Source organism: Opisthorchis viverrini, assembly GCF_000715545.1.
Source record: "Opisthorchis viverrini unplaced genomic scaffold opera_v5_120, whole genome shotgun sequence".
NCBI lineage: Eukaryota > Metazoa > Platyhelminthes > Trematoda > Opisthorchiida > Opisthorchiidae > Opisthorchis > Opisthorchis viverrini.
This window is the reverse complement of record NW_008751779.1, coordinates 1,135,142-1,147,653: the sequence shown is the minus strand read 5'-3', so window position 1 is coordinate 1,147,653 and position 12,512 is coordinate 1,135,142. Positions and strand designations below refer to the sequence as shown.

At 46.0% G+C, this 12,512-nt stretch overlaps 1 protein-coding gene across 1 annotated transcript; it reads left to right on the top strand.

Moving 5' to 3' along the window:
* Positions 1-2,409: 2,409 nt before the first annotated feature.
* T265_06120 (hypothetical protein) lies at positions 2,410-9,589 on the top strand (the record flags this gene model as incomplete). Its single annotated transcript, XM_009171306.1, has 3 exons — positions 2,410-2,878; positions 7,391-7,497; positions 9,169-9,589. The coding sequence occupies 3 exons, from the start codon at positions 2,410-2,412 to the stop codon at positions 9,361-9,363; spliced, it is 771 nt and encodes a 256-aa protein (XP_009169570.1).
* Between the last annotated feature and the right edge of the window lie 2,923 nt (positions 9,590-12,512).

Below are 12,512 nucleotides of genomic sequence, written 5' to 3'. Positions count from 1 at the left end.
TAAACAAATGCGAGGGCTCATGAACCAATATCAGACGTTCTTCCATGGCCCTGCTGGTCAGACTTTTGAGTTAAATTTCTTATCTCAACAAAACTTTTGGCCCGGGCAGTAAAAAGTCATCATCCTCCCTTGTAGCTCCCTGCCCGTTGACCGCTCCGCACGCACATGTAACCCAATTTCTTCCGATTCACCGAACTGACAATTACATGACTGGTGCTTGTGTCTAGGCCTATTACCAGTAAGGTGAAAATGACCCTTTATCATCTCAAGCGGTCTGTTTCACCTTTCGGCTCTCAACGGTTCATCCTTCGCGTCAAAAATGAGACCGTGTTCTCATTTTCGATGGATTTGTGTTGTCTCCAGAACGTGCCCATAAACCCCAGCTCTACCCCAACTGATACACTGCAAACTGTCCGGGACGAGCCCGGTTTCCCGCATTTTACTCTTCGGATGTTTGGTAAACATAATGGTACCTACGGCTTAAAGTTGATCTCAGCCCCATCACTGAATTTGTCTTACTGAATTGGGTCCCAGCTAGCGGTCGTCTTTTTTGCATTTTAGGTTCACTGGCTCAACCAAAACCAATGAGCCGATGTGGCGAACGGTGTTTGATACGTACACGTTCCGACCGACGGTTTGGAGGGATGGCCTCTTTAGCAAGCGGTAAAGTAGTGCGATTCTCGCAAGTGATATACACGCCATCTCAAAGGTTTGTTCGGGGCTGGCCTCATCTCACAGATATTTGGGAGTGATTTCTTGCGTTATGTGCTAAACGCTATTTGTTTTTGGCTAGCGCAAACCTACAACACTCACGCTTACACCACTCGACTTGGACGCTGCCGGCTAGAAAGCTGATGTCAACTTAGTGTGGATGTGTGGCAAACAGCAACTGGTGGTGTCACAAGCTTGCCGTTCATTTTGAAGTACACCAGTTTTCTCCTATCGCGGAATTGTGAAGGCATGCGTATCTTTTCGCCTACCATCTTAAATGTGTCAGATGACGCCTTTCAGTTCACCACACGCGAAGTGTCTCCTTATCCTAGAAACATCGCCTGATTGCCTCAGTAGCTCTCAGGAATCAACAGGCACAGCGGTGATTTGGATGACGTTTAGAGAAAAGTGCAAGGAGCCAAGCTCACAGCCCCTAATACCATGTGACCAAGGTTGCTTGCACACCCCAATAACCACCAGATCTCCTCAAGGTCAACAGCTCTGGTTGCGGCCATCACGTGACATTGATAACGCACACAGATCCTCAAAACAGCGGCTATTAAAAAGACTAATGTTTAGCAGAGAGCATTGGTGGATCTCAAAAGCTTTAGAAATGGAAAAATCTTTTGTGATGAGGAGTCATCACATCCTCCTTCAGCAAATCCAGTCACATGAACCAAGGAGGGTGAGTGTTTATAAGACGGTTTCTGAACAAGAAGTAACCTCAACCAGTTCACATAAACAACAGTTCAACAAAACAGCTGCTCTTCACTATTTGTGTCATGCGCTCTTCTAAGAGAGCGACAAGACCCTCGTGGCTGTCCTGATGGCTTTACTCTAAAGTATCTGGATTGGAGAGAAAAAACTGACAGAATGGGGCCACTGGATGGTGATTTCTGCCCTCAAAAAGGGTGGATGAACGTCATGCAAAAAACAACGGAGTTTCAATCCAGTGGCCAAGGCGTCGAAGAAATTACCTGAAATTACCTCACGAAGATTTCCCCACCATCGCAAGAGTCACCTTCACGAGAATCAAGCTGGGTTTCTTCCTGGCCAGGAATGCATTGATAATACCTTCACTTCGCGACAAGTGCTGGAACTCACCATACTTCCCGACGATCAAAAATGATAGTCTTTCACAATCTCATATCTACCATCAATCCCGTTGATCGTTGGAAACTGTGATAATATCTGGTGATGAAAGTTTGGGCCATTTACTTCAAGTGCAAGTGTACTGTTTGCCCTGCAGATTTCCCTTCGCCAAGCCTTGTATCGGATGGAGACGACCGAGATTCAATAGGTCCATCAACTGGAAAAGAAAGATCAAATTCCATACCAGTCAACTCAAACGGGTTGTTTTCATAACGGTATTTTCCTCAGCATAGGTCTTGGTCTGAACCTCTCAAGCTAGTGTACCCGTCAAAATCAACTACCAAAGGTGCACAACGTATGTTATCGCCAAAAACCAAGTAAACGATACTTGTGCAGCGCATCGTATATGACACGACAGCATTCAAGAAATTCAGTTGCCTTCTTGATGCACCATCGATAACCTGCATTCGGCAAATACTGTGTCGTCATTGGCTGTTGCGCCCAGACTTCTGAGCAATCAGATCTCACCTGGACTGGCACCTTCCTCTGAATGATGAAAAGTGCGTCCATGTGTCGTTTGGAGGGGATTCAGCGAATGTCTTTGTTATGCATGGTGAAAAGGGACCAGAAAACATCATGAGGATAGATGCCAAAAAAGATTTGGGCATCTGGGTCTCCTCAAACTTGTCCTTCTCACTACACCATGAGAAATCGGCCCAAAAGGCATTCGCCATTTTACGGATGATCCGACGCACCTTCTCCCGTATTACTCGCATGGACTTCCAAATACCCTATGGGGCCTACGTCAGACCGCTCCTGGAATACGCCAACCAAGTTGTCTACTCAGGACGTACAAAAGACGTCACCCTCATTGAACGGGTCCAGCGGGCCGCCACTAGAATGGTTGCCGGCTTCAAATCCGTGGACTACGAAACGCGTCTCGCGATGCTTGATCTCTTTCCCCTGGAGTACCGTCGCCTCCGAGGGGACCTAATTCTTACTTACGCCCTGTTTGAACAAAGCTTGGCAAACAGGTTTTTCACCGTTGACCCAGCAAACACCCGGCGAGGACATAGTAAGAAAATTTTCAAGCTCATGGCACACACATTCATTAGACAGAAATGCTTTTCATTTCGGGTAGTAGCTGCGTGGAATGACCTTCTTCCGACGGTTGTACACGCTCCTTCTCGAACCCAATTTAAAGCACTATTAGACATTTATTTATGTGAATCCTCGCTCTGGCAAGCATACTGCCCCGCGCTGAGAACATAAAGAGCAGTGCTACACCCTTTTTTCACTTGTGCCTTTCAGGTGAACGATAGCCACTGACCGACAAGAACAAAACCGACCCGGGAATCTTGGGCAATAGACTCGATCCTGTGTATCAATCCGTGAATCCGTGATGCCAGTTCTGCAAGTGGCTCGAAACTTTAGCCAATGGTGTGCGGGATAGGCTCTCGGGCGTAGCAGCGCCTAACTGCGAGCGGTAAAACGGTATCGGTGTGGAGTTCCGCCCAACAGTTGGTGACTACTCCCTCCCGGATGTGGATCGTGGGGCCTTGGCAGATGTGACTGGATCATGCAGTCAATAGCGATGTTGAATTAAAACCACCGCCTTCACTGCGTAGCTCTCACCTCCCATACTGAGCCAGCAAGTTATCTTGCTGCAAGTTGATTTGAATTCATTTACCATCAGTACATATACTGGGCCATCGTCTACGACGAATGCCTCTCAATCCCATATTCTCCCTGGGTGAACAAAGCTGCAACAGTTGGAACCATTGCACTTGGATGCACAGTTTGTCTGAAGGGCTTAACCGAACTGAACAATAAGGAACCTTTTGTAGAGGCTGTTTGCGATGTTAGTCCGATGTTAGTTTGAATTGTGAGCCTTGAGGGGGTGTCTGCCTTAGACACCTTAACGGTTCTATCTACGGCAGTGGAGTATCGGTGTTGAACACTTATGTCATGCTGTCGATGTTGATGAACAGTTCTATCTGGTCCGGTGTTAAAGCATAATAGGACTGATTTAGGCCTCCGAGTCTCACGTTCTCGTCATCTAAATCTGTTCAGTTGGGCTAGTTCAGCATGCTATCTTTTTTATGCATGCAAAAATTAATGGTGGCTCTCTGATACTCGAAGCTTCCAGACGACGCGAACTTGTGCAGATGGGGGTCCCTAGTTGTCTTTTATCCTCCTTCGGGTTCTTCGTTGCCAGTTCATTTGTATTTTCTGATCGGAACTTGTTTAGAAAGAAGACCACGGTGTGGCAGTCTATCACTTTGCATACAGAGCACATGGACGAGGGGCCGATGGAATGAGTAGCTTATTTTCTGTCACAAATCATTTGTCGCACTCCAGCATTGCTAACCCAACGTTTTCATGATGCACAGGCAATGTCTCGGAGGAACTGGCGTTCAGGGGTACATAGTCCTCTCTTGTTTTCAGCGCACAGTGACCAGGCTTCGCAAGTGCATGGAAACGATAAACACACCACCGCGTCGTACATCCCCTTTCACAGAGAGGCTAATGTCGCTTCGACTTCAGGGGTTCGAGATTAAGGGAAAGTGAAACGTCTTTGGCGGACCTTAGCTTTCCCTTCTCAAGCAACGCAGCCGTCCCACGTGATACAGCTGCTCAGATAAATAAACCTGTCCACCTTCTGTGGTGGTTTTGACGCCATACCCAACTCTTAGTGCACTTGGGTGGTCATGCATCAGGCCTTTGCATTTTAAAGGTGTAGAAAGCGTAATTTTTAGATTTAGATTAGATTAGAGTAGACAACACTTAGATTATATAGTGTTTTGTATTTGGATGGAATGTTGAGCAGGTAGCAATATGTTGTCTACATACTTCAGACCTTTGATGTGTTCTCCGAGAAGAGCTCCCACACTATAGACAGAAGAAATAAAAGACATGCCTTCGATAATTGATTCGATTAAGAGTTTGAAAAGACAAGGGGACTTGGGAAGCCCTGAGGAACACTACAATTGTCGATGAACTTAGGACAATATCCGTAGACTTCCTTGCACCTACGGATGTTGGCGTATAAGAATCGTTAATTGTGTCTGAGTGCAATGAATATGTTCTGCACACATCGTCACAACGCGATGAGGTTGACTCAGTCAAACATTGCTTTTAGACTTAAGAAGGCGGCAGTGGTTTAATTTCTACATGTGTAGTTCTCTTCGAGAATTTGTGAAGTAAAGTGACCTACCATCCACATTGTTCCAAGATGGCGTGAAGTCCTCAGTCAGCTCTTGTTTGATTTGTTTGCCTGCATTTGGGAATAGAGGACCGTCCCAGACAACTGGCGAGAATTGGTGACAGTGCTCATTTTCAAGAAAGGAGGCTCGTATTGAGTGTGGCAACCACAGTGGGATCACCTTGACCCCAGTTGTAACGAGACTCTTGGCGTCACTTCGTCGTTTTGCGGCGGGTCGTGAAATACTGACTCAAGAGTAGCAAGCAAGATTCTGCCCTGATACGGGTTGTGTTGACCAAATCTTCACACTGTCACGTGTTAGAACGACGTCATACGAACATACAAACAACACAATTTTAATATCCATGGATTTCCAAGATACATTCGACTCGGTTGACCGCTCTGTTCCCCTTAACACGCTTGAACGTCAAGGAATGCTCCGGAAGTTTGCGAAGTTTGTAAGTTCTTTGCAGTATCGGGTTTTGGGCGTGTGAGAGTACACGGGAAGCTCTCCAGAAACTTCTAAACACAAATTGTTGTCCATCAGGGATACGTACTCTCTCCATTCTTATTTAATTTTGTGAGACGAACGATGGAAGCTCTCAAAATCCTGATGTTCAAGTGACTGCTGATGAAAACCCTGTTGAGCTGGAATATGCGGACGATAATCATTCTTGTCTTCGAAGAGTAGAAGGCTCAGATGTTTTTCAATGAATTGACCAAATTTATCCCTTTCATTGGTGTGCGCTTTGCACCCACGAAATGTAAGGTCATGCTCCTGAACATGCAGCCACTGAACACGTCATTCACAATTAATGGAGAGGGGAAGCCGAGGTTGTGGAACGTTGTGTGTATCTTGAAAGTTGTATTATTTCTGATTGTGGTATGACGGATGACATCAATGCACGAATATGTGTAAGGCCTAGGTTGCTCTTGCTATCCCTGAATCTCAAGGGACGTGTATGTCAGGCGAATTACGGACTGTTTCCTATGGATGTGAGACAGCCTGTTCGAGCAGCAGAAGTGAGAGTTCTTCGGGTCTTTAACAATCATTGTTTCAAGACCATAGCTCGTGTGGGTTGGTGTTGGTGAATTCGTAGCAACGTAAGCAAGTTTTCAGTTGTATAGCAGAGACTTCCATTGGAGAATGTGCCCAGCATCAGAAGCTGCGTTGGTCAAACCACGTATTACACATGCTGAACCATTGTTCGCCAATGTGAGTGCTGTTTTCGTGCCAAATTCAGAGTGATGCAAGCAGGGTGGTAGCCAACATTTAACGTCCGATAATTCATCTGGCCGAATTATATTCGGAATCGGCGAGGGCATTTATCCGAGATTCAAGCATTGCCACTGTTCTGCTTGGCATCCAGTGCTCTAGCGGGCCTGAGGGGCTTCATGCGACAGGCGAAATTCCCAGCACTGTGCAAAGGTCCTGTTCCAGTTTGAGTTCACATTTGATTTTGAAGCAGTAGGAAGAGGCGAATACCCTTCACTGGACCTCGATTTTTCATATGCCCTCCCCCCCTGTAAACCGTGTCAAAGCTCGGTATTTCCAGTCGGTACACTTCTGTTCACCGCGAATAAGGGGAGTAAGGAAGTAGAAGTGGAAATGATGGCTCAATCCGTTCATTGAAGTTCATTTGTTCTGTTTGTCCAGTATATTAGAGACATGAAGCTACCTACTGAAGAAGGTAGCTTTGGTGTGGGATTACCGTTGGTTGCGTTACATAGCTGACAGGCTGGCTTCGTCCCGGGGTCCCCTCCGAGTAAGCGGCATAACGCAACCGAGTTGGGATTTTCATGCTTCTTCGCCAAGATATGGGCTAATCACCACATGGTCGTCTCCAGGGTCGTCGCTCCATACATGACTGAGTGAGCACAAACCTGAGAGGCCTTCTGTCGTATTCAGTCAAGTACTGTGCTGAATTACATAAACAAAGCGCCTACATAGACTCCTCGGACCATGAACCCGATCCGGCTCCCACACAAGAATGATGTATGTTGAATCTTTTCGGTATGCTAGAAAATCATACTCTTGGCGCTCCGTGAATGCGCCTTTGAATCAGAATTTTGACTACCGCCCTGTAACCTTTCCTAACGCTAATGAGAGATTCACAGACCGATAAGTACCCAGATGATGCTCAACACCTCGTAAAATGGATTTATGGTCTAGTCCTTTCATGATCATAGAATATGTCACCACAAAATGGCTGAAGATTGTTGCGTATGAAGATGTTAGTGGGTGAAAGACATCTGCTTACGGCACTTTATGTTCATCATGTTCCAAAAAGAGACCAAGAACATTCAATTCCCTGATTGACTCACTATTTTTCGACCTATTTTAGGGTTATTAACCCAAGGCAATACAGTTGGATACTAAAGTGATGAACGGGAACACCGACATTGATGCTAATGTGTTGCTGTCTAACGAGGTGGAAGACTGTACATCTGAGGCAGACTACGAAGAAAAGCAGCGTCTGATAAAGCAGGTACAATTACGTTCCTTGATTTTTCATTAATTGAATGACATATCTTAATGATGTATATAGTTTTTGTGACTAAATACGATATGGATCACGGTTAACCGCGCAAACCAGTTTTGTTTAGGCTGGAATAGCGAGATAGTCCAAGTGGTTAGAGCGCAAATTTACTGACCGGAAGATCCGTGGTTCGGACCCGACTTCCGTCTCTCGACTCCCCTGTCTAGGCTTGGGCAACCTGGCAGTATCCCAGCTCTCGTGCAACCTTCGGGTGGCATGGCAGTTAGGCACCGAAAAAGTGCTACAGCTGAACGATTTTTTTGGAATAGCTTTGGATTCTCCAAATTTCGGGTTTTTAATGTAATAGTACACATTATGCTCATCGCTGGGGATAAAGCCTAGACTAGTTCTTGAACCGAAGGTTATGCACGTGGGGTGAGATAACTCAGTGGTTAGAGCGCGGATTGGCTGACCGGAAGGTCCGTTGTTTGAACCCAGCCTCCGCATCTCGACATCTGTCTAGGCTTGGGCAAATTGGCAGCCTCAACTTCTCAGCCCTCATGCTCCCTTCATGTGGCATTGCAACTAGACACCGAAAGGGTGTCACAGCTGACTAGGGTTCACTTACTAGTCCGCTTGAGCTCTCCAAACAGTTGGACAGTGACAACAATGGCTAGTGTTTTGCAGTTGGAAATCCCATTAGTGACCTCGAAAGGGAAATATCCTCACCCATGCTGTTAGGACACTACCCAACGACATCTTTTCATAACCATTGTCATGTCATTTCCAGTTCTATCTTCGACGAACCACACCTTGGCTTATTGAGCACTCATTCAATGGTTTGAATGAGGTGGTGGTCAGTGTCGATCATATGTTACTTGGCAGAGTAGGAATCGTTACGAATACATTATGTGGCCATGGGTTGCAGGGGCGGCAGAGTCATACCGCGTATACGATCGCCTCCGTCGTCGGCACTCTGTTTCTTTTTGTGCTTTTGGGTTCAAGTTTAAGGGCAATTCTGCATTATCTGTGTGGAAGCCCCAATCATCGATCTGTTCTAAAGGGAACCCGAGGTCCACCAGCGGAGCCGGAAATCCACTTTTCCTGGACTGCCTGGATCTTGCTCAGACTCATCAAAATGTTTTGTGACCATGAGCAGATACTCTGTCGGTCACCTGCGACCGTTGTGCCCACCCGATCTCAGAGTCACTCCTATTCTTTCATGCCTCTATCCCCTGGTTTCGAGATTGTTGACTGTTCGTCGATCGAGGTTTCATCCTTCAAGTGAAGTTAGTCTATGTCGAAAAACGGAGGAGCACTGTGCGGCTGTTTTATTCTTATGAGAAATCATCAGTAGTGCACATCTCACTAATCTCCAGGGAGACTCGAATCTGTGACCTTGGCTAGCAGTTGAAGACCAGACCGTGTGACCTTTAGTGGCGNAAAGCTTTTCCCTTTTTCACAAAAGCCAGTCGGTCACGTGATGATGGTATGTTCTGAAAATAACTCACATTCCTCAATCAATGAACGAAAACCGCAATGCATCCTAGGCTTGACTTTTGGTCACGCCTTTGTAAACAAGCAGATTCAAAATGCAGCTGAATACCGTTGTTTCGACAGGGCCCCAAAAGACAGTTCCTTTCTCTCCCCACATTTCTACTGATTTCCATCCCCCCACAGATAATCGAGTTGCAGCGTACTCTGGAAGATCTTTCTGCTCGGGTTGATGTGGTCAAAGAAGAAAACATGAAAATGCGATCTGAGAACCAGATTTTGGGACAATACATTGAGACGATGATGGCAAACTCTTCTGTGTTCCAGTCTACGTCTCCGCGAGCAGTTGAAAACCGGCGCCAGAACTCACGCGGATTTTAATTGTGATAGGTTGGTCTTCCCTGGCAGATACCATCATTTGACTATCTTCCCCGTCTTGGTTTATATTCTTCCCTTTATCATCCTTTCACATCTTGACTCTTCTTTATAAACGAGAAATATGACATACTTTCCCCTCTCCATCAAGGTACTGCTCACTCCGAGGCAAATACACGGTGTTTAAACGTTGTCTGTGAGGTCTCCTGATTTTCTAGACGAAGCATCGCACAGGTATTTTGTTTTCATAGTTTTCGTTGATGTTGTCAAACGTCCGGTTTATTCGCCCGCTATCATATATGTTCAGGAATCGTATTGTCTTAGCTACACACTTTTACTGCGACAATCGGTCGTCAACACGCAGGTTCCTTGTGAGCCCTGTTACCCAACGTCATCGATGAAGTTCTCGATTTTTCTTGCTACTTAAAAAGGATAAGTAATCGCTCAGGATAACGGTCAGCTTACATGGGATGTCTGAGCCGCTAGCGATCAGCGGCACTGTATTATATAGGCGGGTGGAGGTGGGGTTTGGCTAACTCTGATGACGCAATCGCATCTCATGGTTACATTTTTCAGGTTTACAAGTTTGTAGCCTATTCGTGGCCCACGTTACGCACACAGTAGGAGATTTTCGGGAAGAATGAAACACGTGCAGTGCTTTTCAGTCTCCTTACATTTCGGTTGATTTCACACAGCCGGTTTCATTTAGGTTGCGCACGTATTGGTGACTAAGACTGCCGCTCTCATTCCGTACGTGTTAGTTTTGTTTGACCGCGAAACTTAGTTTTTCATTTGCGAATTCCAGAATTGAAACACACTGTAGGATCCGGGGTGGTTTGACAAGTTTCACAGTGCTGGATTTTGCTGTTTTCGACCTCGCGCAGACCAGAAGTCAGAAGGAAGCTCGGTAGGGGCATTAATACTTGGGACATTGGATAGCGGACACACCAGTCTTGAAGCAGGTAACAGGATCATGGAAAACAACAGATGGGGAGGTGGGAACCATGGATTTGGTTGCAGAGTATGTCAGTCCGGGTACAACATAAACAACATACGAACTATAGCAGTTAGGGGGATTGTATAGGACAGTTATAGCTGCCACTTTGGGGGTCTTTGTGGGGATCTAGGTGAAAGATCAATACGTTTAAGTGAACTTGCGTGACAAACAAAACCTATAAAGAAGCAAAGAGCAGGAAAAATCCATGGGGGCTGTCAGATTATCCGGAAGGAATATTCGCAAGTGAGCGTAAACGTACCGGATGAGCAGGATAGCTTATGGACATTGGGTGATTAGCAGGTATGTAGGGGGGAGTTGAGACGGAAGCAATCATTTAGATATGCGTCATAAGTCACTATTGAAGTTCGTAGTTGATGGAACAAGGGAACGAGAAAAGTTTGTCGAGAAACATAGATCAGGCCCCTTTAACCATAGCGTGAGATAACGCTAAGTTTAAAATTTCCGGTTCCCATGTATTTCCAATTGCTTCGGAGAGACATCCGCAAAAACCAAGCTGGATTTCATCCTGCAAAAGGATGCATCGATCAAATCTTCGCCCTCCGATAGATTCTAGAACAGCGACACTGCTTCCAGCAACCAACAATGGTTGTGTTCCTCGATTTGAAAACTACCTTTGACCCTGTGGAACGTCAGGCACTATGACAGTGTCTATGGAGCAAAGGTGTCCCTTATAAATTGTTGACCCTCCTTTAGGCAGTGTACGCCAATTTCCGTGGGCGTGTGAAGGTCTACGGGAAGCTCTCACCACAGTTCACCAAATCAAGTGGTATCAGCTAAGGCTATCCTGTTTCACCATTCCTCTTCAAATTCGTTATTGATACAGTTATATAAAACTCAGTTTCAGCCCCCACTGTGTCCGCTCACAGATATCCAGTACGCAGACGATATATTTTCCTGGATCTGATGCCGTGGTAATACAAGCAATATTAAATAATCTATATTATCCTACTCATGGTTTGGCATGCGTTTCACGCATGCACAGTGCAAAGTGCCACTGGGTAGGACCGAACCCTAACCTCCTGCTTGTGGATGAGCCGCTTGAGGTAGTAGATAGGTTTGTCTGCCTGGGCAGCTGTATCAGTCCCGGTGGTCTCGCGAAAGATGGTATTCCCATCCGGATTGGGAAGACCAGAGCAGCGTTTTCGAACGTGTCACCTGTTGCACTCTGGCAGCTACAACCACTGTACTACAAGTGCGAGGTTTTTACAGCTGATAATGGTGACGGAGCTGTTTAGTGTTTTATTTGACCTGCTTAAACCCATTTTACTCCGTAAGCTTTTTGGTGTATGCATCCGTATATTTGACATCAGTGGTTGAAATGTAAGTTGTCCTTTTACCCCTTCTGTTTGGCTGACAGGTTCACGTGCTAGTTGTCAACCACAGAATCGTCAAGTTCTTGTAACTGTCAACTTGATGGAAGGATGCCTGCAGCTCTGTCAGTAGTCCATGGAGAAGGAGGAAGGCTCAGTTTTATGACCTTAATCCATCTTTGACACACTTCAGCCTGCTCCACCTGGTCACCACTCGAACAACACGCGCCAGATAACAAGTATCCCGGCTTAAACTGTTCCAGAAATCATCCTTGGGTTTGGGTTTTTCTCCGTTAGGCGATGGTAGACCCAGCGGTCTTTCTACTTTTCTATGCAACTGACTTGGGAGGCTCAATCTGCTGTCCTTTTTTCATTCTCGTCGAACGACGCGGCATCTGCGAAGTACTTTTACCTATGGCAATAGTATCAGTAATACAGGTCGATCAACGGCGAACAAAAGCGAATTAGAAACACCGCAAACGTTCGGGTGCTTCGTCAATCAGCACAGCGTTTCCAGCGCATCGATTCGGTTGAAGAGTTCTACATAGTTCCAGCGAAGGGAATCAGTACTTGAGCTTTTAAATTACATGCTCCTCCGTAACTAGGTTTACGAGACGGCAGGTGGTAGGCCGTGTATCAGTGGTCTGTGTGCGGCCAAGTATTACAGGAGAGGATGGAGGTCAGTAAGCTTAACTTATTTCTGCAGACTTACTAGCCAGGCTATGTTGCTTTTACGGATAATTTACCACACTTGCTCCCCGCTTATCCACACTCTTTCGAGACTTTTTAACTAGGCGTTAATGCTGGTGGCACAGAATCTTGTTTCA